Genomic DNA, 24,271 nt, shown 5'->3' with positions numbered 1-24,271 from the left:
TTAAGAATACTTCTATGAACTTTAAGGCTAAACCAGAGTTTGAAGAACAATTAGATGTTTTTCTGCTTCTAGTTCTTCTAGGTACCTAAATCCTTATGAGATTATGTAGAGGAAAGTCTGAAAAACACTGCCTTGTTGTGTCACTGTCTGAGAAAGCCTCAGGAGATTACCAGTGTCGGTATTGTTATATTGGCTTCTCCAGATCCTTGCACAGTATTTGGTACATATCTGGGGAAGCAGAATGTTCCACAGTGTATTTTCGCTGAATTACTGAGTGTCATGTGAGAAAGCAGAAGTAGGTAATAGAACACAGGAGTCCTTCAGGTTGCATGTGGGTAATTATTCGTACTGTCTTTGTTTTTGTAAGCACCTTAGGAGAAGCATGGGTGGACTAGAATTATTTAGATTTCAGATTTGAGATTTGGAAATTAAAGGGGGAAAAATGTCTAAAAATCTCAATAGTGCTGTGCTACCTAGAAAACCAAGTATCTTAAGTATTAGGCACTTTATTACATCTTTGAAAACAAACAATAAAATCATAGGGTTTTTTGTAAATGTCTAGGAATTAATAGCATTTATTTAATTTTGTTCATATATGTTCAGATTAAAAAAAACAAATAGAATGAGGGTGATGGAAATGGTTCTGTTTTGAAGAGGATCTAGAAAATATTAGTGCTACTGCTCAAGATGAGCAGCAATAAAATATAATTTAGTGATCAAATAATACCTTGTTTTAGGGGATGATAGGTCTGAGTCCAGGTGCAAAGGAGCAGGTCATAGTTTTAAAATGGCTTGGTTAACATACTACAGGTGATGGTAGTATAAAAATTAGAGTTTTCTTTTCCTCCTTTTTTCTTTAAATAACTGGCTCATACTTAAAGGATCATCCAAGTATAGCAGTTTCTTCAGAATTTCACTTTTCAACACTTTATTTTTAGTTAACATCAGCCTGAAAATAATAATGAAATAAAAAATTTAAAGTGGTTGCTTAATTATGTACTTGTAGAATTATATTTCTTGCTATGTGTCAGGTATCTTTGTTGATCTAGTTTGTAATTTTCCAGATTAAATTTTTTAACTTTATAAAAATTTTTTTTTTTTTTTTTTTTGGTTTTTCGAGACAGGGTTTCTCTGTGTAGCTTTGCGCCTTTCCTGGAACTCGCTTTGGAGACCAGGCTGGCCTCGAACTCACAAAGATCCGCCTGCCTCTGCCTCCCGAGTGCTGGGATTAAAGGCGTGCGCCACCACCGCCCGGCTAACTTTATAAAAATTTGAGTATATTGATTTGTAGTTTTCTCTGTGCTACAGGATTATTTTAGTTTTGTGTAATTAGGCTTTTATTATTGTAGATTTATAAAGTGTTCATTCTTGTTGTAAGTGGAGTGATGGCTAGTGGCTGATTTGTGCCCATTACCACACCCAGGGAGCTGCTCAAATGGCAATTATCCTTCCCTTTTCCTTCCTGTCTTTTTTTTTACCCACCCCCCCCCCACCCCATTTCCTAGCCAAGCCACCATAGGGAACTTTCATTTGGTGTCATTACCTTGTGACTTGCTGTTTGATCTGACATTTTACCCTTTTTATTTTTCTTTCGATTAGTAATCTCAGCATGGCATAGCTGTGGTGAAGTTGGTCTCAGATTAGTTGCAGACTTTAAAATATATAATTTCCAACAAGTTAGACAGAATAGCTAGACAGGAATAGGCTGAAGGAAGTTGAATTGGTCATAAAAGTGATAACTCTTTGGGAATAGCTAGAAGTATCAGAGATGTGACATTTATTTGTATACTGTGGCATTTATGCGTATAAAATATGAGCAAAACAAATTGAAATTAAATTCTGATGATTTTTTTGTTAATTTTAGTCCATTTGTAGCCATCACCATAACAACACTGTTTAATTGTTTTCTCTATGTTATTATGTGAAGAGCCTCTCAGGTGTTATTTTCTTCATGCTAAAATGTATAATTTTGTTTGTTTAATTCAGCTCTGAAAGGTTGGTCTTGCTAGCAGGAGGTAGTTTGGAGATCACTGACCTCACTGAGGATGATTCTGGGACTTATTTTTGTATAGCTGATAATGGAAATAAGACAATTGAAGCTCAGGCGGAGCTTACTGTGCAAGGTATGTAATTATTTATTGTGTAATTAAAAATAATGTGTACTCTCTAGGTGTACTGATTGCTTAACAGTAATATGAGGAAGGCAATAGGCAATACAGCATAATAGTTAAAACACAGACTTGGGTTCAGATTCTGAGCTTGTATTTCCCAAACACGACAGTATAAATTTTCTTTTCTTCTTTTCATATATATGTGTATATAGTGTGTGTGTGTGTGTGTGTGTGTGTGTGTGTATTCACATGTGTTTGGTATACATGTTGGAGTACATGTAGAAGCCCGAGAATGGTAACAGGAATCTTCTTCATCATACTCTTTGGGGCAGAGTCTTAGTCAAACCCAGAGCTTGTTGATAGTTATTCTTGTTATCCAGCTTTCTTTGGGGATTCTGTATCTCTGCCTTCCAAGGTGAGCTGCCTTGTCCACCTGCCGTTTGTGTAGGTACTGGAAAGCTAAACTCTCGTCCTCTTAGGTCAATAGAAAGTGCTTTAACTGCTGAGCCTCCTCCCCCACCCCAATCATAGCAAATTTATATAACCTTCCTGAACTCCATCTTCATCATTTGTACAATGGAAATAATAAGAGTACTTACTTTGTTGAGATTATCTTGAAGTTTAAGAGCTAACTAATCCTCATAAAGTTCCCAACTCAGTGTTAGTTATTGTTTTTTATAGTTGTAATAGTAACGATGGTGGTGGCAGTTATGATACCGTCAAGGAGGACGGTGTGATCTGAGGCATCTACAAAGTTCTGTACCCTTTTATTGTCTCAGAATGTTTTCCTCTAAAGATGTCTGTTCTTTGATCCTGAACCATGTCTCTGAGCATTTGTGTTCCTTCTTTGGGGTGAATAATCTTCGGTGGGAAGGTTTGCATGATGCCTTTCCATGTCACTTGGCTGGATGATTTGATACTTATTTCTCTTTTAAGCTGATGTTGAGTATCTCTGCAAGAATAGTTATTTTTCCCTTTTCTCTATACTTCCATTTCTCCTTTTTAGGCTCCCTGATGTAGAAGTCAGGGAAAATAAATGTGGCATACACACAATTATCTCTGTCTGCCCTGCTGTTTTTCCCTTTAGAAAAGTTCTTGCAGAGTGCTGATCCTCTTTTCTGATTTGTCTATGCTGTCACTAATACTTGTTTCCAATAAAACTCATTAGGATTGTCTCTGTTAATTTTAGAGAAATCCAGGCCTGCTTATATGTGTAGAAGTAGAATATTACTCATTAACTTCTTTTTACCCCCAATAATCATCAGGGGATTAGATGTATTTTTGAGAGCAATTGGGGAACATAGTACTTAGAGTTCAGTGTGGGTGAAAGACAGAAAGAAAGCTTATATACTCTTTTGCTCTTTGTGGGTTGGCTTATACTCCCTGAAAAACAAAAGTTGTGCAGTTGACACAGCTATTATGTCAGATACGCTTAGTCCATGTCTTTGGTTAGGTGGAAGGAGATGTATAGAGCATAGTTTTGTTTTTTTTTTCTTAAATGTGTAGCCCAGGCTAGCCTCGAACTCATGATTCCCACCCCCTCCCCCCTTCAGCAAATTCTACCGGTGCATGTGTGTGTGCGCCACCACAGCCGGCTAGAGCATAGTTTTTTATGGGGTGATCCGTTTAGTTTAGTTCTTCACTTCTGTGTGGATAGGGTTGGAAGAAGAAAACATTCATGAACTCCACCTTTGGTCTCTGTGCTTCCTTAGTGGATCATTTTTTCTTTGCTTTTCCCCCATTAATTAAGATACTTGTCTACCAGTCTTCTTCCTCGTCCTCTGTCATTTTCTTCCATCTACCTCTGGTGGGTTTAATAAATTAAATGTATCTGTTATTTTTGTTAGCTGCTGATATTGCCCCACTATTTTTCTTGAGGACTTTTGTCCATATGGTTATTTTAGAGTCCATTGAGTGGACTCTTATTGATGCCTTGCCTGTGAACTGGATTACCTGAGTTTTATTTTGGTTCCAGGGTTTCAGGTAGTTCAGGTTGACACTAAACTTGCTAAGTAGCCAAGGATGACCATTAACTCCTGAATTTCCTCCTTCATTCTCCCAAGTGCTGGAATTACAGGCCTCTGCCATCACATCTAGTTATAACTGAATTTTAAAAATATAGATAATATATACATCTTAAAATTTATAACTAGTTTCATTTTAAAATCTATAATTGGGAAAAAAGTGCTTTTGAAGTAAATTTATTAGAGAAAACTGCAAAAAGAGAGAGTTCTTTTATTAAAATTTACCATCTTTCAAACCAACATGTTATTGGCACAAGAATAGGCAATAAAAAAGAATAAAGTCCAACTATTATTTGCAGTACTGTGACCAGAGTTGTCAGGATCAGAACCTAGCCCTGGCAGCACTAACAAGTCAGGATCAGCCATCTGTCCTCAACAGGCCAATTAAAGAGAAAAATAACAGTGAAAAGCAGAGAAAGATTTACTCAATGTGGCCACATTGCAAAGAACAAATAAAGACCTCCACCTTTCAAGTTCTGAATTATGAATGCCACAAAACCCTGAAGTGGTGGTTAAGAGCATCAAATGAAATGCATCTGTCATGCTTGTTAGCTGTTGTTTCTGCTCCAGTATTCTTCTTCAGGACTTTTGTCCATAGGGTTAAGGTTTTGTGGTGTGCATAACTCTACAGTCCTAGTCAAGGTGTGATCCTGCCCTTCACTGCGGATGGACATTATCTAGTCTCCACCCTTTCCTGCCAGATAGTCTGATATGCTGTTCGACTGTGTGAAATCTCTTCTTGGGAGGTAGCGTCTGCCTCTGGCTGGTACCAGGCTTCATCATGAGCTTTCTGGAAAAATTCTGTGTCTTGGTAGCCATTATTTACTAGTCTAATAATCAAAGAGAACTATACAAATATCTGTCTTTAGAATATATTGTGTCCTTCTAGGACAGTTACAATTATGCAGTTTTAAAATACAAAAGTGGGAATTCAGTTTCAAGGGGGAAAGGTATATATAGCATTGTAAGAATAGTAAATTTTTCAACTGAAAGAAAATGAAGTTGAGTCTAAATGTACAAACACAAAGAATAAAGAGAGTCATGTTGGTATTATCTTTGCTAGAAGATAAGAAAAACGGGTTGGAAAGATGGCTCAAGCAGTTAAGAGGGGTGGCTGATCTTCCAGAAGATGTCCAGAAAACCTGAGTTCATTTCCCTGTACCCACATTGAGTATCATACAGCCCCATTGTTTGGGGGCTAGGGTTTATGTCTCTTGTTCTTTAATTCAGGTAGGCTTTATTTGGATTATTGAGAGTATGGTACAAATGATGTGTGACTTCTGAAATTTATATTTTGAAGGCTATGTATGTTGCTTTTTCTTGTTGCCAAGAATATATACAATGAGGAGGATAGTCTTCAGTAAATTATGCTGAAGAACAGATAGCCTCATTAACAAGACTAAAATTGGACCCCTCTCTTATACCATATATGAAAGTCAACCCAAAGTGGAGTGAAGACTTAAACTGTAGATTGAAACTGTAAAGCTGCTGAAAGAAGACAAGAGGGAACAGTTTCTTGATAATGTTGACTTTAGGAAAGGGTGTTTTTGTTATTGTCATTTTTTTTATGTGACTTATAAAGCATAGGCAACAAAAGCAAACATAGACAAATAGGATTGCAAGAACTAAAAAGCTGTACAGCAAAGAGTAAAGGAATCTTGGAGAGACAACTACAAAACGAGAGAAAATATTTTCAAACCGTACATCTGATGAGAGGTTAATACCTAGAGTTGATAAGGAATTCAATTCAGTAGCAAGAAAATAACTCAGTTTTAAAAATGTTTGAAGGACCTGGAAAGACATTTCTGAAGACAAAGAAGTGACCCACAGGTATATGAAAAGAAAACTGTTCCATGTGACTAATCACTAGAGAAATTCAAATTAAATATTCAGAAGGCTACCACCTCACACCCAGTAGAACTACAATATGATCCAATAATTCCTTTTATGGATGTCTGTTCAGATGAAATTAGATCATTGTGTCAAAAACCTGAATTTATTCAACCATGCTCATTGTAGCACATTACACATTGAGTCAACTCAGTGTTCATCATGGATGAGTAAATAACAAAGTCGTTACAATAGAAACACAGCCTTCTAGAAGGAAATTTTATACTAAGAGACATAAGCACAGAAAGACAAATTCTGCATGATCTGATTATAAACAGAGTCTAACATAGTTGAACTCATAGACTCAAAGAGCAGAATGGTTACAATGTATTGTTTACTTGAAAGTTGTTTTATGTGAGTCATCTTAAAATAATCCATGAGTCAACAAATTTAGAAAATATTATAAACTAATATTGATAGGAACTAGCAAAAGTTGAGGGAAGTTTGCAGTCTCCTTCAAGATGGTCAATTCTCTCTCTCGCTCTCTCTCTCTCTCTCTCTCTCTCTCTCTCTCTCTCTCTCTCTCTCTGTGTGTGTGTGTGTGTGTGTGTGTATGTGTGTCTCAAAAATCAGCAATTTAAACATTAACCTCAAAAATGCTAAAAATAGCAAATTTAAACCACAGAAAATAGAAAAAAAGGAAGTGTTAAGTAAAAATTAATGGAGGGTGGGGAAAAGCATCAAAACAGTGTCAACAAAGTCAAAATTAGTGATTTGCAAAGAACAGTGTTGATAAACTTCAGGCAAGGCTCCCATATATTTGGTAAGTGTTTCTATCTACTTAAGAGCTAATTCAAAAGACATATAAAATCCAGCATTAGGGTGAGGAACACTAGAGACTTTAATGAACTAGTGATAGGTGTGTACACTGATAACATTTTAAAATACTGTTTGGAGAGCTAGAGATACCACTTGGGTTTGATCCCCAATATTGCAAAACCAAACCTGTTTGGCAGAATCTCCTAAAACTGTAGAAATAAAAATACTCCTGTGGTACAGTGGAGTATGCTTATAACAAGTGACACTGGCATTAAAAGTCATACACAGTAACACTCTTGCCATATTTGTTCATAAGAAATCAAAACTGGTAATGATTCAGATGCCCATCAAAACCCAAAATGGCATTTTATCAGCAATGGAAATTGGCAGGCCACCTCCATATTCAAAAGCATAAAAAAATCTCAGAAGCACTCTTAAAAGAAGCTAGGCACAAAAGAATAAAATTCTACTTTTATAATGTTCAAAAACAGGAAAAATTAATCTACAGTTTTTTAAATAAAAAGAATAATGATTACATTTGATGCAGGGCAGTGTTTGGAGCAGGGCAGAGTAATGGTTAAATGTTACAATGCCAGGTTTCTGCTGTATTAATTCCTTGTTTCTGAATCTGGGTAGTAGAGTTCAAACTGTGCTGTTTATAGATGTCATGTGAAGTCATTTCTTTCTTTTTATTGAGTACAGACAAGTCATTGTGTACTACAAAACCCATTTGGAAAATTTTGTTTTGAGCCTTATCCCATAATGAAAGTTTTTTTTTCCCCGATGGGGAAAATAGTTGATGAGAAATAAGTATAAGTGTGTGTGTGTGTGTGTGTGTGTGTATGCACACATAAACACACATAATATCTCTAAGTATGTATATATAAACGCAGTCACCCTTGTCTGATTTGTTATTTTTTTAAGAAGTTATAGCTGTAGGAAATACCATAGTGAGTGTTATTGCAGAAAAGGTTATAAGTTCATTCTTCATCTGTTAAATATTTCAGACTTACTATTTTATCATTAACTCTTGGGATTTCTACTGATGCTATGACGTGAATTAGCTGGTGGTGTATTTCCTGTCATCTCAGATTGTTGATAACAGTTAATATGGGTCATGAGTTGCTTTTAAAAAAAAAAGGAATTTTCCCTTTTTCTCATAGCATTTGTAATAGTGTGTGATAAACTCCATCTACTCCCCAAAGAAAAATTTCCACTTCTGTTTTCTGGGAACAAATTGACAGTTTCTGAATTGGTCATTTTCATGACAATGTTAATATTGTTACTAATCTACAGCTAATGTTTCAATTATTTTTTTTTTAAGTTTAAAAAATGGGTATGGGCATTTTGCTCGCATGTATGTCTCTATGTGCTGTGTTTGTGCCTGGTGCCTACAGAGACCAGAATAGAACACCAGATACCCTGGGACTATAGTTAGAGACAGTTGTGGACTGCTGGTTCTGAGAATTGAATCCAGTCCTCTGACACCCAGTGCTTCACTTATCTCATTAAAGAAAAAAAAAATCTCTAGCCACATTAAGAAATTGACCTTCTGTTTTCTTCCCATCTCCTTCGTGATGATCAGCCAGCATTCTGCTGTCATTCGCTTGAACTCTCAGTTCTCTTGGATGCTGAATAAAACACAAATTTTATATGGTAGTGTATAGAGCACATCCAGAGCCTTAAGAGTCAATGCTGAAAAAGTTTACTGGGATTAGAACATTTTCATGTGTTAGAAAATTTTTATAATAAAATGTTGAGATAACTTTGCAGAAAGTCTCCCCATTGGTGGACAGGTCCCAGAGAGGAGATAAGGGGTTGGTGAGGGAAGGATGAGCCAGGCATGATGGTCAGGAGAATCTTCCAGCCTGACTGACCAGCAGCCAGTGTTTCTTTATACAGAATTCAATAAGCAGGGCTACATTCATGTTGTTCCAAAACATACATAGATCATTTTTGGTTTGGGACATGTGTTTTACTTCCTTTAGCATATCATTTAGTCTTTACTGATAAACCGTGACAGAAAAGAGTTATCTTTTACAACCATTTTCCCTCAAGTTTAATCACCATTGATAAACAGTTATCTTTTATAACCATTTTTACTCATTAACCCTATAACCCAATTTTTAAGAATCTAGGGGCGTATGACAACCTCTTCTCAGGCTAGTATCCTTTGTGGCTTCAAGGATGCTAGACCAAAACAAAATCTTCAAGCCAGCCTGGGCATATTGCCATGTCTCAAGCAGTGTATTATTAACTCTTAATGGTCAGAGTGTCCAAGAAAAATCCTCAGGCCAAAGCTGCTGCAGTTATTATTCAAATTCTGGCATAGTACAATGTTTATACTTTATATATTTATAGAATTTGTCTATATGTCTAGCCCTGACATTCTGTTGTTCCTTGGTCATATGACATCACAGTGGCTCTGCATGTGCTAACTTTTCTAAGAAAGGGAGGTCCTGACAGCTCATTCTTATATCATCTTTTTACATCGTTCTTTCTTTACTAATAAGTCTCTGTGTAGGGCAGAGGTAACACCAGCCAATATAACTTTGTTGCTGTATATTTCACATAGTCACCTGAGTGTATAGTGGGAAGAGGCTTACTGTCTGATCTGTGGCGAACTCCTCTAGCCCACTGAATCTTGTTGACCTTTTAAAGTTTACTTTGAGTATCTTGTTCCTGTGTAAGTACAAGGACAGATGTTTTAAGAGTATCTCAGAGTCTCATAAAGAGACCTCTGGCTTCTTTATATGTATTATAACCTCTAAGACATAAAGAAGACCTTCAAGTAGATAAGGATATCTCCCTAAAAGTGGGAGGGGTAGTATGTTCAGGACTTCACTGGGGAAGCTTAGAAGCAGTACTCCTGGGAGAAGGCATAAATGATTCATAAGAAATTTTTCATCAATCCGATGTCCCCAAATTGTCAAGCAGTTGTGCTGGCTTTATGACTTTTGCCGTTCCCATCAGATGTGGCTGTGCTATAACTTTACAGCCATCTTTAATTGATATTTTATGATAATTGCTTTATCAACTGTCTATAATTCTACACACACATCGATTTTTCAAGACAGAGTTTCTCTGTGTATCCCTGGCTGTCTGAGAACTCTCTCTGTAGACCAGGCTGGCCTTGAACTCAGAGATCTGCCTGCCTCTGCCTCCAGAATGCTGGGATTAAAGGTGTGTACTACCACCTTCTGGCTCAGTATCAATTTTTAAATAAATTTTTAAAGTTGTAGGTATACCCAGAGAATTCATCATTCACATCATTGTCTAGGATTTTAATATTTTAAGAGGATTTTTTAAAGATTTATTTTATTTTATGTATATGAGTGTTTTGCCTACATGTGTGTCTGTGCATCATGTGTGCCTGGTGTCTGTGGAGGTCAGAAGAGGGCATAAAATACCCTGGAACTGGAGTTACAGATGGCTATGAGCCACTGTGTGGGTGCTGGGAACAAAACCTGGATCCTGCAAAAGCAACAGTGCTCTTAGCTGCTAAGCCATGTCTTTTAGGCCAGGAATTTAATATTTTGTTTGTAGTTTTATCTTCTTTTGAAATAAAATTTATGTATACTAAAATGCACAAATATTAACTTTGCTGTTCATGAGCTCTATCAGTTGTTCCTTCCTGTACAACCAAAATACCTATAAGGATGTAGACTGTTACCATCATAGTTGAAAATTCCCACATGTCACTTCTCATCCTCTCCTTACAACTTTCATCAGATCTGTTGTTTTCAGTATAGATTCGTTCTGCTTGTTCTAAAGCTTCACAGGAAAGCAGTCATATCATCTGTAGTGTATAAAGCCTAATGTATTAGATTCATCCGCATTGCTGCATTTATTAATAGTTGAGGGATTTTGTTTGTTTGATTTTTGGTCTTCAAGACAGGGTTTCTCTGTGTAGCCCTGGCTGTTCCGGAACTTACTCTGTAGACCAGGCTGGCCTCAAACTCAGAGATCTGCCTGCCTCTGCTTCCTGAGTGCAGTTGTGTTATTGATCTAAGCCATTTTAACAGGTGTAAGATGGATTTTTTTTTTGACATTTTTCACTTTCATTATTTTTACTTACTAATTTCAAAAACAGCACATATTTTTTTTTTAATGATCAGAAAATATTTTTATTTGCAAAGATAGTATAACATGCAATATAGGTCAAATTGGTTGTTAACTAAATATTTAATAAGGACAACACAATTGTGGTACATTAATGGGAGAGCCAAAGTCATGTACTGGAGCATATTTGATGGTAAAGAAAAATAGCTACAATTAAAAAAAATAGTATATGTTACGAATATATCTAAATTGTACTTATAGTTTCTTTTTTATTATTTTATTTTACAATATAATTTAATTCTACATATCAACCATGGATTCCCTTGTTCTCCCCCCTCCCGCCCCCTTCCCCTTTCCCCCACCTCATCCCCCATTCCCATCTCCTCCGGGGCAAAGACTCCCCCGAGGATTGAGATCAACCTGTAGACTCAGTCCAGGCAGGTTCAGTCCCCTCCTCCCAGACTGAGCCAAGCGTCCCTGCATAAGCCCCAGGTTTCAAACAGCCAACACATGTACTGAGCACAGGACCCAGTCCCACTGCCTGGATGCCTCCCAAACAGATCAAGCCAATCAACTGTCTCACCTATTCAGAGGGTCTGATCCATTTGGGGGCTCCTCAGCCATTGGTTCATAGTTCATGTGTTTCCATTCATTTGGTTATTTGTCCCTGTGCTTTATCCAACCTTGTTCTCAACAATTCTCGCTCAATCAGAGGCAAAAATCTACACACAGAGTCAAGAAATAAGTAGTGCTTGGGGGGATTGTTAGTGGTTGGGATGGTTAGTGCTGAGGGAGTTGTTGTCAGGGATGTGCTCACACAGGAAGCTTGCACTGGTCAGTAAGATGGAATCTTAAAGTAGTTTTGATTTGCATTTCCCTGATGGCTAAGGATGTTGAATGAACGTTTCTTTAAGTTTTCTCAGCCATTTCAGATTCCTCTAACTAAAGTTTTCTATTTAGATCTATACCCACATTTTTAAATTGGATTATTTGGGCTTTTGATATCTAGTTCCTTGTTCTTTATATGTTTTGGATATTACCCTTCTATTGGGTATGTAGTTGGTGAAAATCTTTTCCCCTTCTGTAGGCTGCTGTTTAGTCTATTGATGGTGTCCTTTGCCTTACAGAAAATTTTCAGTTTCATGAGATCCCATTTACTAATTATTGATCTATTGGTGTTCTGTTTAGGAAGTTGTCTCCTGTGCCAGTGAGTTCAAGGCTATTCCCTACTCTCTTCTTCTGTTCAGTTCAGTGTATCTGGTTTTATGTTGAGTGTGGGGCGGCTACTCACCAATCCTGCAGTTCCCCAGAGTTTTCTTGAGTGAGAGCAATAGGAAATATTAGATAGAAGGATTTAGAGCGTGGAGATAAATAGAAAATACAGGATAGCCTCGAGAGGGTCTGGAACCTATTCCAACGAGTCCTGACTGTCTCTGCCCTAGGGTATTTATAGAAACACCAAGGGGTAGAACAAAAGACCTCCCCCCAGCACAGCCAAGTGCAGACCATCTCAGACACCTGCACTAAGACCCGTGGTCCAATCATCCCCTCTATGCAGACCTGCTGGGTAAAGCCATGAGGAACCTGAAAACGGGGTTCCACAGTTGAAGTCTTTGATTCATTTTCACTTGAATTTTATGTAGGGTGATAGATATGGATCTATTTGCATTCTTCTACATGCTAACGCCGCTAGACCAGCACCATTTGTTGGAGATGCTTTCTTTTTTTCTAGTGTGTATTTCTGATTTCTTTATCAAAAATCAGGTGTGTTGATTTACTTTGGGGTCTTCGATTTAGTTCCATTGATCAACATGTCTGTTTTTATGCCAATAGCATGTGGTTTTTATTACTATAGCTCTGTATTACAGCTTAAAATCAGGGATGGTGATATCTCCAGAAGTTCTTTTGTTGTTCAGGATTGTATTAGTTATTCTGGGTTTTTTTGTTTTTCCATATGAAATTGAGTATTGTTCTTTCAAGATTTGTAAAGAATTGTGTTGGAATGTTGATGGGGAATGCATTGAATCTGTAGATTTTTTTTGGTAGGATGGCCATTTTTACTATGTTAATCTATGAGCATGGGAGATCTTTCCATCTTCCAATATCTTCTTCAATTTCTTTCTTCAAAGACTTCAAGTTTTTGTCATACAAGTCTTTCACTTGCTTGGTTAGAGTTAGCTCAATATATTTGATATTGTTTGTGGCTATTGTGAGGGGTGTTGTTTCTCTAATTTCTTTCTCAGCCTGTTTGTCTTCTGTATATAAGAAGACTACTGATTTTTTGAGTTCATATTGTATCCAGCCACTTCACTGAAGGTGTTTATCAGCTGTAGGAGTTCCTGGTAGAATTTTTGGGGTTACTTATATATACTTTCATATCTTATGCAATAGCTATACTTTGACTTCTTCTTTTCCAGTTTTTATTCCCTTGATCTCCTTCAGTTGTCTTATTGTTCTGGCTAGATCTTCAAGTACTATATTGAATAGATATGGAGAGAGTGGACAGCTTGTCTTGGTCCTGATTTTAGTGGAATATCTTTGAGTTTCTTTGCATTTAATTTGATGTTGGCTATAGGCTTGCTGTAATTTGCCTTTATTATGTTCAGGACTTCTTTTATATCCTTCCCAAAGTATACTGTGTCTGTTCAAGTAAACAGGCATGTGTGAAAGATATAGCAGGTAGTCTTAAGAGATGGTTGTCATCAGGGACAGATCTAACTTTGCTGGGACCTGGATTGCAAGCTATTTTGAAAACCTTGCTTAAGAAAATGAATACCAAAAGGTACCAAAATGGGTAGTTGTTTAAATGAGAAAAGAAATGACAGTAGATAAATTTTTTAGTTGCTAAGTACTACAAACATTACAAAAATCTAGAAAATAATACATTTAAAAATGACCTTAATTATATAATGCTGTCTTGGCTCTACTTTGTTTCCTGTGTCAGTGATTTTGTAAGGTGCCTTTATGTTTTAGTAGAAATCCAACTTGGTTTTTAGCCTGATATTTAGTGTTAATTCAAGTGAATGTGAGCTTATACCTTCGCATTTCATTTTTTTAATTAATTAATTATTTTTATTTATTTATTTATTTATTTTGGTTTTTCAAGACAGGGTTTCTCTGTGTAGTTTTGGTGCCTGTCCTGGATCTCGCTCTGTAGACCGGGCTGGCCTCGAACTCATAGAGTTCTGCCTGGCTCTGCCTCCTGAGTGCTAGGATTAAAGGCATGCGTCACAGCCACACAGCCTGCATTTCATTTTGAGTCCAGTTAATATAATGAGGTGCGGGAATATTCACGGAAGCTGCCCTTATATTGTGATAACAAGTATATTGCAGCAGTCTTGGCAGACTAGATCCCTGCTTTTCACTGAACCCACTAAAAGAATGTGGGGCTCAGTTTCCCCTTGGCTTCTTGTGATCTCAGCAGTGACATGAGCCAATTCACCATCTACTGTCATAAGGAGAGGTTAGGGTGGAAACATTAGCATTCTTAGTCGATTTTACATTAATGTAGTTATTTATCTTGGTGACATACCCTGTCATCTTTACACAGGGAAACTGAGGCAAGAGATAGTGAGTTTAAGGCCAACTTGGATGTTATCACAAGATCCTTTCTCAGAAATTGACATCAACCAAAAAAAAAAAAGCCATACACAAAAGCAGTATAGTAGTTTGTGTAGTCCCCAGCCTCTTGCTATTTCAAACATAGAAACGATTACCATGTATTTATGTAATTGTGTTATTATATCGGTTATATTGATCTCATGAGGTAAAATTACTAGACCAAAGAATATATGCAATTTTGATTTTGCATAGCAGTTGGTTAAATTGCCCTACATAGATTGTATGTCTTTTTATCATATCAGTGGCCATGTTTGTTTCTCCTATTCTGGTTCCACCTATATTGTGCTCCTGTTCAGAGGTGACTATATATATTGACATGTAAAATTAAGAGAGGACATAAATTGCAGAAAAGCATGATCCCATCTATACTGTAAAAATGTGTGATGTCTGTTAGGTACATAGAAAGAAGACTTATGAGAAACTAGCATAAAACATCCTTGAGAAATTTATGCATTTTTTGAGAAAAAGAATCATGACCATCTAATTTTCTGATAGTGCTAATTAGTAGAATTTCAGCTAATACTTGAGGATTACCTGCTGCAACTTAATCTAGGCTACTGTGTTTTCAGTGGTAGATGAGGTAGTGAAGGGTAGGGAAATAAGGAAAATGGGCCTATGGAGATAATGCTTCATTAAGGAAATGCTTTTAATTAAGATCTGCAAGATGACTACTTGTTAACTAAGTCAGGAGGGATAGGCTAGGGAAAAGGATCGAGAATGAAATTTAAGTATGGGTATGAGAATGGGCAGACTATTAAAGTCTGGTGGCAATTTCGTAGTAAGGTCTCTGCAGAATTGATGTACCCTGTTTTTCTTAGAATACAGAAGAACCTATTTATTTACATTTGGTACAGTGAAAAGCTTTTCCTGGAAATGGTGTGTGTGTGTGTGTGTGTGTGTGTGTGTGTGTGTGTGTGTGATTTCTAATGTATCTTTGCTTTGTTAGTACAGCCAGTACTTAACAGCAGATTTACAATTACATTGTTAAACGAAACCTCTAAAAGGATTTCAGTCTTAAATGCTTGCTTGGGAGAGGTTTTGTCCATTGTCTTTTTTTTTTTTTTTTTTTTAAGGATTTCTACAATTTGTGAATTGTAGAAAAAAAACTTAAGACCAACCATCAAGTGTACAGTTTAACATAAATGGACAAAAATATTTTGCTTTTCTAGTTAAAGTGCCCTATGAGAATTTTAGTATCAAAGAATTAAAAATCAAACTGTAAAACACCAGCGTTTGAGAACTAATGTAAATGGAAGCTATTACCTTCCAAATTGTAGTGTAACAAAGTAACCTTGTGACTTTGTTGTTGCCTAGCACAATCTTGTTTTCTGTTTGAATTGAGTGGCAATTCCCAGCATTATTCAACAGCGGTAGAATTAAGTTGTGTTTTTAGCAAAAGGATTTTTGTTTGTTCTGATATTAACATTCTACTTATGTATTTAGCAATTAAAATGACTCTTGTAATGATGGTATTAGAAGGGATAGGGATCTGTCACAGAATTTGAAGCTTAATTATCTCTTTGGTAACAAAATATCTTCCATTGCAATACTTATTTTTTATGGTAATTGATTCATTCATTCTCTAGTTATCTGCTTAACTTCCTAACCATAAACACCTGCTCTCATATTATATTTAATTAGTGTGAATACTATGTATAGAGTAGTTGAAATCCAGAGGAGGTTTTCCTTTATAAATCATGAAAGGGAAAAGTAAATGGTAAACGCTATGATTTTCTTCTAATAGTCTTTGAAAGTCTGTTTACTGAAAATGCATACTAATATTATTAGTTTAATTTTATAAAAACCCATTTTGCTGTGTTTTACAGAATTATTCCACTTTAGAGGAGGGTTCCCTAGTACTAGCATTGGGCTCAAGGAATATGTCAGTTCCTTGGAAATGGTACCATCTTAGTTAAGAGTATAAGCTTTGAAAGTAGAAAAAAATTTAGTGTGTTATCATTTATAATTTGAATGAGAGAGATGAGGCAAGTTGTTTTTACATCTAAAAATGAAAGGATAAGCCATAGCATTTAAGATTTTTGCTCATGGAGGCCAGGTGAGGTCAGGACGGAAGCTAACTTAACTGGACATACATTGTTTGTGTAGATTTAAATTTTTGCCAAATGATTTCTGAGGGTGGAACATAAAAATAAACACACGATTCAAAATATGTATGTAGTTGACAGAGTAAAGCCACACAGAAAGGTACAGCTTAAGTTGAAAGTTATTCAAATAACTATGAAATAATAATTAGACTGTATATTCCTTTTTTTTTTTAACATTTTTAACCTTTAGTTGTTTTTTTTTAATTTAACTTTTTTATTGACTCTTTGGGAGTTTCACATCATGCACCCCAATTCTTCTTACCTCCCGGTCCCCCCATATACTCACCTACTCCCCTCACCCCTGCCATACCCCCCCCACAAAAGAAGACAAAACAAAGTAAGAAAGCAAGCAACCAAACAAAAGCAAAAACAACCCCCTAAACCCAAACAAAACAAAAACAACAACAAAAAGCATCTCTCTGCTTCTCCTTTCCTGCCTCTCCAACATCTCTTCATTCGTCCTAGGGGTGTTGTGGGCTTTGGTGTGTCATATAGTATGCATCAGCTTTACTAGCAAATCAAGAGGCATAACTGTTGATTTTTGTCACCAAAAAAGAGTGTGAAAATAGTGATCAGAAAGTACTGTGAGACCATCAGTAAGGTCACGACAGGAAGGACCATTGTGCATCCAACAAGCCCAGGCTTCCTCCATTGATAAAGAAAAGGTAGTTTCAAATCATAGAAACAATAACCTCAGTGAGTTGAAATAAACCAAATACATTTAAAAGCTAGAACTCACTATGATGCTTTTAAAAGGATCTCAAACTTTTAAGAGATCTCTACCCAGGACTGCTGTCATTCTTTGTTGGGAGAGACCATAGCTGCTACCCAAAGACAGAGCTGTTAGCCAAAGCTAGCCCATTTAAAATTGCCTGCTGGGATGCTATAGACCTTAACCGGCCTCGGGTAAACAACCTCGGATACTATAAGTCTGTCTGATGTTGAACAAAACAATGCCTGTTAAGGTATTATGAACTTGAGCAGCATTCTAGATCCTGCCTACTGGGATGCTGTGGGCCAGAGCTGGTATATAGAAAGTCATGATTGTAGTAAGCTAGAGATCCTTTTGGAGGGTGATTATCATTACATCTCCTGCAGACCTAGAAGCCATGGCGTAGATAGGAAGAAAGTGCATACTCCAACCTGAAAGTGAAGCCCTTTCCCCTGTTGGCACTTTGCAGTGCCCCCACAGTGCCTTCTCTTAACAAAACACCAGCTGGCAAATGTCCATTTCTATAACTGCAAAGAATGGTGGATTTGGAAGTGAGAGCTATTCATTCATAACTGATAGTTTATGAAAATTTTGCATAGAGATAAGAAAATTGTAAACACAAATAATTAAAAATGGCTGAGTACCTATATAGCTTATTCACAGAAGAGTAAATTTAAAATAAATTTCATGGGTGCTGCATCCCTGTTATATCTAGACACACACTGAACAAGATCCATAGTAACAACACCAGTTGACATGCATGTGTGGATGGGAGAAATGTCGCAAGGCCACCCCTTAATGAAGAGCTAGAGACAAACAGTGGCTGCAGAGTGATGGGGGGAATTAGTTTTCTCCAAGGACAGGCTTCCTGATAGGTTATCCAATCCCAAGTGGTCAGCCCTAAGCATGTGTTTATACAAGCAACACAAATGGGTTCAGTAAGATGGATATGTGTGTGTGTGTGTATGTATTTGTAACAATAACTATAGAAGAAATGAATGAGAGAGAATGTATAGTATATTGGGTATAAACACAGGAGTTAGAATAGAAAGAGGGGGAGGAGTGATATAAATACAATACTCATATATTAAAGTCTCAGAAAAAAAATTTAAAGGTTAAATAATCAGTATTTGGAAGGATAGGCACTATTTGTAAATGTTCCTGATTTTATTTGACTGTACAAACTTCAGTTTTCTGCAACTTCTTGCGTGGTAAATGCATGTCATTTCTTAAGATTATACATTCTTTCCCTCTTCTTGAGTGGTCCTGCTTGCTTGCAATTCTGCCTGCTCTTAGTGCTCCCATTTTCCACTTACCAAGTGACAGAACTGGTTAGTACTCTTGCCAGGCCTTTCACTCTGTACCAATGCAATAGGCAGGGAAAATTTTGAAAACAGAAGAGCAGATTGAAAATGAAATAAAGTAGTATTCATAGACAAATTGGTTGGTCAATGTAGACAATCCCCCAAATGTATGTACCATGCTGAATAAAACGAATGACTTAGTTTAGTATAGCCACAGGATAAAAGAAAATAAGTATACATGAGTCACATACATCCCTACATACCAATAACAAACAATTGAAAATTATGTTTTTTAAATTAGCTTACAAAATAACAACTTTCCTTATGGCATTTTCTTGCTTGTTTAGTTTTGATTGACCCTCCATATCTCACTGTTCCCTGTCTGTTCCCTGTCCTCCTTAAATCCTTCCGTCTCTAATATTCTTCTTCCACTTTCAAATCACATGGGTTCTTTTACCTGCTTAACACTCTTTCTTAAGGCTTCTTTTATTTCCTCTTATGAGTCCCTTTTGGAAATTAAACTTGTTTTATAGCTAGAGGTATGGATCCATGGTAGAGCATGCATGAGACCCTGATTTTGATCTCCAGCACCAAAAATGTTTGAAATGTTTGGGAATTCCTAACAAAATATGAATAAAATTCACGTTGATAGAACATTATAAAAAAACAAAAACTCTGTTATTCATGTGTCAGGTTGATATAAATTAAGCACAACCCCAATCATAATATCAGCAAATGGGGCACATTTTAGTATATTTGTTGTTATTTAATAGAGCTAGCCTGTAGTGAAGCTCCCTGCTCAGTGATATAAGGGTTGTCATTCAAAAATTTCAAAAAGGCAGTCCTAAACCCTTGTCAAAGACGTTGTGTAGGAAATTATAGCATTAGATAAATTGGATTAAATATCCTACTTTGACCCATTTAATGAAACCTTTTTTGAATCCATTATAGGTCAGTAATGCAAATCTTTAGGGAAAGAAGAGAGGGAGTTACTAGACTAGTCAATGTTTCAAAACATCCACCTTCCTCCCCATAGATCCTATCATTTGTCCTCTCCTTCCTCCTTTTAAAAAACTATTTTGTGTAGTAAAAGGATGTTGCTAGTTAGTTAGTTACACAAATGAACTCTAATGATTTTGCTTTGACACTTTGTTACTCATTAATCTAACTGAAAAAATAGATCATAAGTCTTTTTGACTCTTAAGAGTTAATTATAGCTCTTCCAAATAATATAAATCTTGGGAAAATACTCTCTAATACATTTTAAGACCACCTGTAATGTTCTTATGTTCAGGTTCTTCACTTTAGTTAGCCTCATAGATATTTCTCAGTGAATAACTAGGAAAACTCAGAAATTATTTTTTATAACAATTAATTCTACTAGGCAGTGTTTTTTGTTTGTTTGGTTTTCGGGTGTTGTTATTAACATGTTTTGTTTTAATTTGAGAATTTCACACACACACATACAATGTATTTTCATCAAATCCACTTCTTTCCCTCCCCTCCAACTCGGTCCCTATTCCCTCTACCACTTTCCCCTCCCGACATCATTTGCTCTTTTTAAAAATCCATTGAGTCCACTTAGTACTGCCTGTGTACTCATGAATCTAGGTCCATCTACAGAAGTATAGGTGACCTCTCAGGGACCACATAGACTAAGAGCACCAATTCTCTTCCCCAAAGCCATCAGTTGCCAGTTGCTTCTCAGCTAGTAGTGGAACATCATAAGCCTCTTCCACATTCATGTTAGGATTTTGGCTGTCTTGATCTTGTGCAAGTCGTGTGCATGCAGTTACAAGTGGCCCAGTCAGGTCTGGAAAATACTGTTTCCATGCAGAGGTCCACTACCTCTGGTTCTTAAATCTTTCAACCCTGTATTAGTCAGGATCCTCTAAAGGAACAGAAGTGACCTAATGAATGTATATTAAAAGGAGATTTATTAAAGTAGTTTACAGGGTATGGTCTGAGTAGTCCAGTAGTGACTATCTCTCAAAGGAAAGGCCAAAGACCTGGCAGTTATTCAGTGTACAAGGCTGGATGTCTGAACTGATCTTCAGTCTGTGTTGGAATCCCAAAGAAATAAGTTCTAATACCAAAGATAGAATGCCTCAGCAACAGAGTAGATGAACTTGCCAGCAAGAATGAGGGCAAACAGGCAAAAGCAAAAGCTTTCCTTTTATTTGCCACCAGAAGGTGTGGCCCAGATTTAGGGTGGGTCTTCCTACCTCAAATGATCCAATCAAGAAAGTTCCTCAGCGGGTGGTGGTGGCGGCACACCTTTAATCCCAGCACTCGGGAGGCAGAGGCAGGTGGATCTTTGTGAGTTCGAGGCCAGCTCGGTCTACAGAGCGAGATCCAGGAAAGGCGCAAAACTACACAGAGAAACACTGTCTCGAAAAACCAAAAAAAAAAAAAAAAAAAAAAGTTCCTCACGGGTGGCCCAGCTCCTTGGGTTTTAGTTGATTCCTGGTGTAGTTGACAATCAAAATTAGCCATCACACTCTTTCTTCCAGAATGATTCCTGAGCCCCATATATGTGTATACAATATAGACATTCCATTTAGAGCTGAGCTCTCCACATTCTTTTATTCTCTGTATGTTAACTTTGTTGTAGGTTCCTATATTGATCACCATCTGTTGAAAAAAAAAAAGACGAAAAAACAAAAAGCTTTTTAAATGAGAGTTGAGAGATGTAGTAGTTTGTGAATATAAAGTGTTTCGGAAGCAGTTTCTTACTATATTCATTTAGCAGAATAATAGTAGTAGATTCTCTCCTAGGGCCTATGACCTAACCAGCCATGAGTTTGAGCCTCAGTTAATAGTACTAGGTATGAATACTACTTTGTTTGCAGAGCAGGCTTTAGATCCGATCAGAAAGTGATTGGTTACTCTCATAAACATCTATGCCACTCTGGGACCAATATGTACATTTTGCCAGGTCAGTTGTCATTGTAGCTTACAGCGTTCACAGCTGTTGATTTCTTTTCTCTCCCAGTAACATGCATGTAACCTTCCAGCACTATGAAAGCTAGCCAGTAGAGAAGAAGCATCCAGGATAGGGAACCAGCTCAATTTCTTCATGTCCTATGACTCAAGTATGTGGTATCTTCAGCAATAAGGTTTTTTTTTTTTAATATTTAACTTTATTTTATGTGCATTGGTGTGAGGGTGTCAGATGCCCTGGAACTGGAGTTACAGACACTTGTGAGCTGCCATGTGGGTGCTGGGAATTGAACCTGGGTCCTCTGGAAGAGCAGCCAGGGCTCTTAACCTCTGAGCCATTTCTCCTGCCCAGCAATAAGGTTTTACCATAAAGTTCTGGAGAGTAACCAAGAGCAGTTGCAATAGCCTGTAATGTTTTGGGGATCCTACTGATCAACAACTAGAAAAGAGGTAACCGTGGTATCTGGGAGGGGCATTGTCCCCCCAATATAGGATAACACCATTCAAACTCCTTTTATGTATATATATATATATATATGTATGTATATGTATTATGAAGCTTCTACTGTAGTAGGTTCCCATCTGGCTTTTTAAGAGGTCTTTAACATCAGTTATCCCTCCCAATACTCCCTCCTCTACCTCATCCTCCCATTCCTGCCCCATTAAATCCTACTTGTTCTATTTTCCCCCTTTTCCATATCACCCGTGTCCTAGACCCCTTACCTTGAAATCTTTCCTCCTGTAATTCTTCACTACTTTCCTGACTTCTGTGGGCATTCTAATTTAATCGCTCATACCTAATAGCTCATGATTCAAATCTAGCATCCATGAAAAAGAACACGTGATACTTGTCTTTCTAGGTCTGAGTTACCTAACTCAGATTATGTCCATTTACCCATGACTAAAAAAAAATACTTTTCTTTACAGTTGGCTAGTATTCCATCAGGCAATTAATTTGTAAAACTGCTGTACTAACATTTAAAAATATGTAGTTATGTGATTTTATGAAAATATGCAAGTATTTTCTATGGTCTAAAAATGTGTTGATATGTGAATAGCTACCTATTTTTTTTTAATTTTCTTTATACTTTGAAGCTCCACCTGAATTCTTGAAAGAACCTGCTAACATATATGCTCACGAGTCCATGGATATTGTATTTGAATGTGAAGTCACTGGGAAGCCAACTCCAACTGTGAAGTGGGTCAAGAACGGGGATGTGGTTATCCCCAGTGATTACTTTAAAATTGTAGTAAGTATTTTTTTCAATGAAGTACATTTATTTCTGAAACCTTTAAGTGTCTTTAAATATAATCACTAAAAGATATACTATATATACCAATTCAGATTATTGCAAATAATGAAATAGAAAAATTATAGAAGAAATCATAGAACATAATTTATTTTTTGGCTGTAGAGAAAGCTGAGCTCAGAAGTATTTTGGTAGTTTATGTGAGACCACTTAGCAAATTGGTGGCTGGACTAGGCTTAGAGCCCACCACAGTCTAGTGCTCTTAAATGTAGCTATCAGCATTTCCTGAGACATACAGTGTGTGCACACATGCCTGTTCCTCATTGCCTTCACAGCTGTTTTCAAGGAGCAGGTCTCTCCTCCCCTCCACCTCCCCTCTCCTTTACCTCCTCTCCTCCCCCCACCCCAACCCCCGGGATCTCAACTGTAGCTCTGGCTGCCCTGGAACTCACTATGTAGACCGAACTGGTCTGGAAATCACAGAAATCAACCTGTTTCTGCTTCCTAAGTGCATAAGCCACCACATCCAGGTCTCTCTGGAAGTACAGAAAGATGATAATTTTGAAAAACATATCAATTAATTATACAATAAATTATACAAAACTTAACTAAAAAAAATCATAAATCAGGGCACATACCTTTCAAAGTAAGAATGATCCCATGCTAACCATTCTAACAAACAAAAACCCTTTTAGAAAGTGAGTGCATCATCACATAGTGCCTTTTAATTTAACTTGCATATATTAGTTAAAAGAATTTTTGAAGTAGATACAAGCAAGACATGGTGATAACTTACTTGTAAACCCAGTCCTCAGGAGGTAAAGGCAAGAAGATAGTGAGCCTGAGGCCAGATTAGGTCACTCCTTGAGACTGTCTCAAAACTGTAACAAAATGTAAATGCAAAAAGTTAAATGTGGGGCTGGATTGATATCTCAGTCTATCTTATCTCATGTAATCATGAAGGCCTGAGTACAGTCACCAGGAGAAACCCACATAAGAAGTTTTGTGTTGAAATGCCTGTGCTGTGGAGATGGAGACAAGTGAATTCTAGAGGCTCACTGGCCAGCTAGCCTAATCTAATTAGTCAGTTTCCCAGATTCCAGCGTGAGAAAAAAGATGTTAAATATATTTAATAATTCTTTGTCATAATTGCACTTTACTTTATATGTATTAGGTATTATTAGTATTATTGTTACCTACTAATACTACCATTATCTAATATCTTACTAATAGGATTGTTTAGGTTTTATAATAAATATTAAATGGCATACCTGAAGGTCTTTACATAATACTCAGTAAAAAGCTCAAAAATAATTGTTTTAAAAACAGTGTCATTTTACAAATTTGTCATATAAGTAATTCATTTTCTGTGGGGATGTATTTTCTGTTTCTGAAATGCATAATCTCATGTTAAAAAGTTTGTGAGCATTTAACATTAAACAGTCTGTTGTGGTTAAATTAGCATTTTTATTTTATCAGTATTTACATGT

At 36.8% G+C, this 24,271-nt stretch overlaps 1 protein-coding gene across 11 annotated transcripts in view; it reads left to right on the top strand.

Moving 5' to 3' along the window:
- Positions 1–24,271, top strand: part of Neo1 (neogenin 1) — a 176,943-nt gene that overhangs the window by 58,887 nt on the left and 93,785 nt on the right. For all 11 annotated transcript variants that reach the window (XM_052762313.1, XM_052762303.1, XM_052762340.1 and 8 more), the window contains exons 5-6: positions 1,987–2,123; positions 22,627–22,781. In XM_052762313.1, coding sequence (XP_052618273.1) covers positions 1,987–2,123; positions 22,627–22,781 — 292 coding nt within the window. The remainder of the gene's footprint in view (positions 1–1,986; positions 2,124–22,626; positions 22,782–24,271) is intronic.

This window comes from Peromyscus californicus, unplaced genomic scaffold, assembly GCF_007827085.1.
Source record: "Peromyscus californicus insignis strain IS unplaced genomic scaffold, ASM782708v3 Scaffold_11__1_contigs__length_118956290, whole genome shotgun sequence".
NCBI lineage: Eukaryota > Metazoa > Chordata > Mammalia > Rodentia > Cricetidae > Peromyscus > Peromyscus californicus.
This window is presented reverse-complemented; position numbering and strand designations above follow the sequence as displayed.